Here is a 2,376-nt window from a genome sequence, read left to right on the forward strand (position 1 = left end):
ATGTGATTGCAGGGATGCGATGCATTAAACAATACCCAGTGGATACGACCCTCTTCCATACAGCAAGTTGCCAAGCCCACAGGTTTCTGCTGCCCGGGATCAAAGAACCTGTTGAGGTTTGGTATGATCCCTCTTGCGACAAGATTGTCTCGAAGTGTGCAGCAGTCGAAAACTAAACACCTGGTGGCCTGTTCTGTTGGACACAGGGTGACGCAAAACTTTGTAAGCCAAGCGCTCGTGAACGTGTTAGGGCTCTTTGTACGGCCTGCCGCATTTCTTCGAGTATTGTTGACAGATGGCGGAAGTGCACCCATCCTAGGACAAGCCGTGCTTCGGTTGAAGCTAGGTCCGATCCGGATAAATCTTCCAGCGATAGTGCTGTCAGCACTAGCATCGGCAGCTGATGTGATTGTGGGCATCGATTCCCTCGAACGGTATGGTGCTGACATGAACCTAGGAAAGAATACCTTGACCATCTAGAAGGGAGGGTTCTGGTATATGATGAGGTTCATCCTGAAAAACCTCCACCATTTTGCGGGCTGAGTAGCCTGAGCGACTGAAACATTACATGATGGCCAAGGCTGATTGCCTGCCATCAATCATAAGGGTGCAAAACGGGTGGTATGGAAGGTGCGCATCCATTGATGATATGTCCATGCCGCACAGCTGAAGCAGGGGTCCGCACAGCAGCTGAGCGAATGGAGCATGTATATGCTTGCGGTTGGCTTTTAACCAACCTATCCCAGCCAAAGCAGGGAGCCGTGCGTTCGAAATAACCAAACGACCACAAATTCCCAGGCCTTCAATAAAGGGGCGGCATAGCATACACCCTGTGGGAGCCGGGCAGGCATAAGTACCCAAGGCCGCCTATTCCAAGTCAACAGCAAGATTGGAGCCAGCGACTGAAAGCAGGGGGCGCATCCAGGGAACCACTGGTCTTGGCCGTGCACAACCTCGTTTCTGAGCGTTGTTTTCTCTTTCGTGGACTCAGCTGAGAGTGTGATTGAAGCCTGCACTGTGGGCCCATTCCTGGAAGATCACCAATTTACGATACAGGTTTGTAAGTTTTCTCAGGGCCAATCACCGATTGCTGTAATGCACGGCAATGTTTAAGCAGCCCCTTCGCACAATTGTGTCCGGTCGTAGCAGCTGTGTCCACAACCGAAAGCTGTCAGCCAGGGTCCCATCCCCATCCCTTGCCAGCTACAAACCTACTCCTTACGTTTACACAGGTGCTGTAATATCGGCTTTCTCTTTAGGCGTAAATCAGGGGCATTGACCAGGGTTATTTTCTATTTCCGCGAGGTATTTTCTCTAGCTCTATGGCTTATTTCCTCTAGCGTCAAATTCCGCCCGGCTGTGTTCGTTCCGAAGCAGACTGAAGCGACAAACGCTCGTTGAAGCGGATCTCGACTGAGGAGGAACTCGCATCACAGAGATCTACGTATCTAATTGCACACTGGCTGCTAGTGCAAATAGCGCGTCCTAAGGGGGAAGGATTGTTATGTTCGATAGACGGCCACAACAACAAATTATAATGCTGTGCTTAGAATGGCAGAACATACAAGGGTGTTCTGTCAAAAAGTCCATGGCTGGGAACGTGCTGATGATGGCGAAGGAACGGGTGCACCATTGGTTCACCCATAGCATAGGTCTTCAGCTGCACAGTCCGGCGCCAACATTCCACGTTGGGTGCGCCAAAGCGCTACGACAAACAACCTGATAACATTACATTAAGCCAGACAGTCCAATTGGAATGCTTTTGAGTCGACTTGGACATCTGCGCAAGAATTGCTCCTATGCACTAATGTGCAGAGATACGTGGAGTTGTGCCACAACAAAACAATGAAGACTGCAAATTTTCTCAGAGTTGTGCATACTGGCTTGGGAATGCGGTGCGGCATAATGCGGCCAGCATCTTCGCGCCTTGCAACTTCAGCTCAGTTTGCATGAATATAACCAATAAAACATCACAGTACTAGAGAAGCAGTTTGTTTGAGGAAGTACATGAAAGCTGAACAACTAACTCCAGAGTGGGCCTCACTTTGAGCCAGGACCCCCAAAGTGGCTTGCTGTTGATAACGGCTTGTTGGCTTAGATGCGACGGAGCGAAGCGACCGGAGCTTCTAAGGCTGGTTCTGTGGTGCTGTCGTACAACTGGGTCGCAGTGGCGACTTCATTCTTGCTGCTCTCCTGGTGAAGTCATTCTGCCTTCACGCAGAAGAGCATACAGCCTTGTCCAACTAGTCAGCGTGACAGGCTGTACTTGGACCCCCAAACCGGCTTGCTGTTGATAACGTCTTGCATGTTGATACGCCTCCTGTGGACTTGTCCCCCAGTAGGGTCTGCAGATTGCATACAGTTTCGTTCGGTCTA

The 2,376-nt window shown here is 50.5% G+C and overlaps 1 protein-coding gene across 1 annotated transcript in view; it reads left to right on the forward strand.

Moving 5' to 3' along the window:
- The window catches only part of VOLCADRAFT_108633 (uncharacterized protein), a gene marked incomplete at its 3' end in the record, with an annotated part of 1,141 nt that extends 661 nt beyond the window's left edge, over positions 1-480 (forward strand). The window contains exon 2 of the mRNA XM_002959453.1: positions 207-480. Within this exon, the coding sequence (XP_002959499.1) occupies positions 207-480 (274 nt within the window). The remainder of the gene's footprint in view (positions 1-206) is intronic.
- Positions 481-2,376: the final 1,896 nt, after the last annotated feature.

The sequence above is a fragment of the Volvox carteri genome (genome assembly GCF_000143455.1).
Source record: "Volvox carteri f. nagariensis unplaced genomic scaffold VOLCAscaffold_261, whole genome shotgun sequence".
NCBI lineage: Eukaryota > Viridiplantae > Chlorophyta > Chlorophyceae > Chlamydomonadales > Volvocaceae > Volvox > Volvox carteri.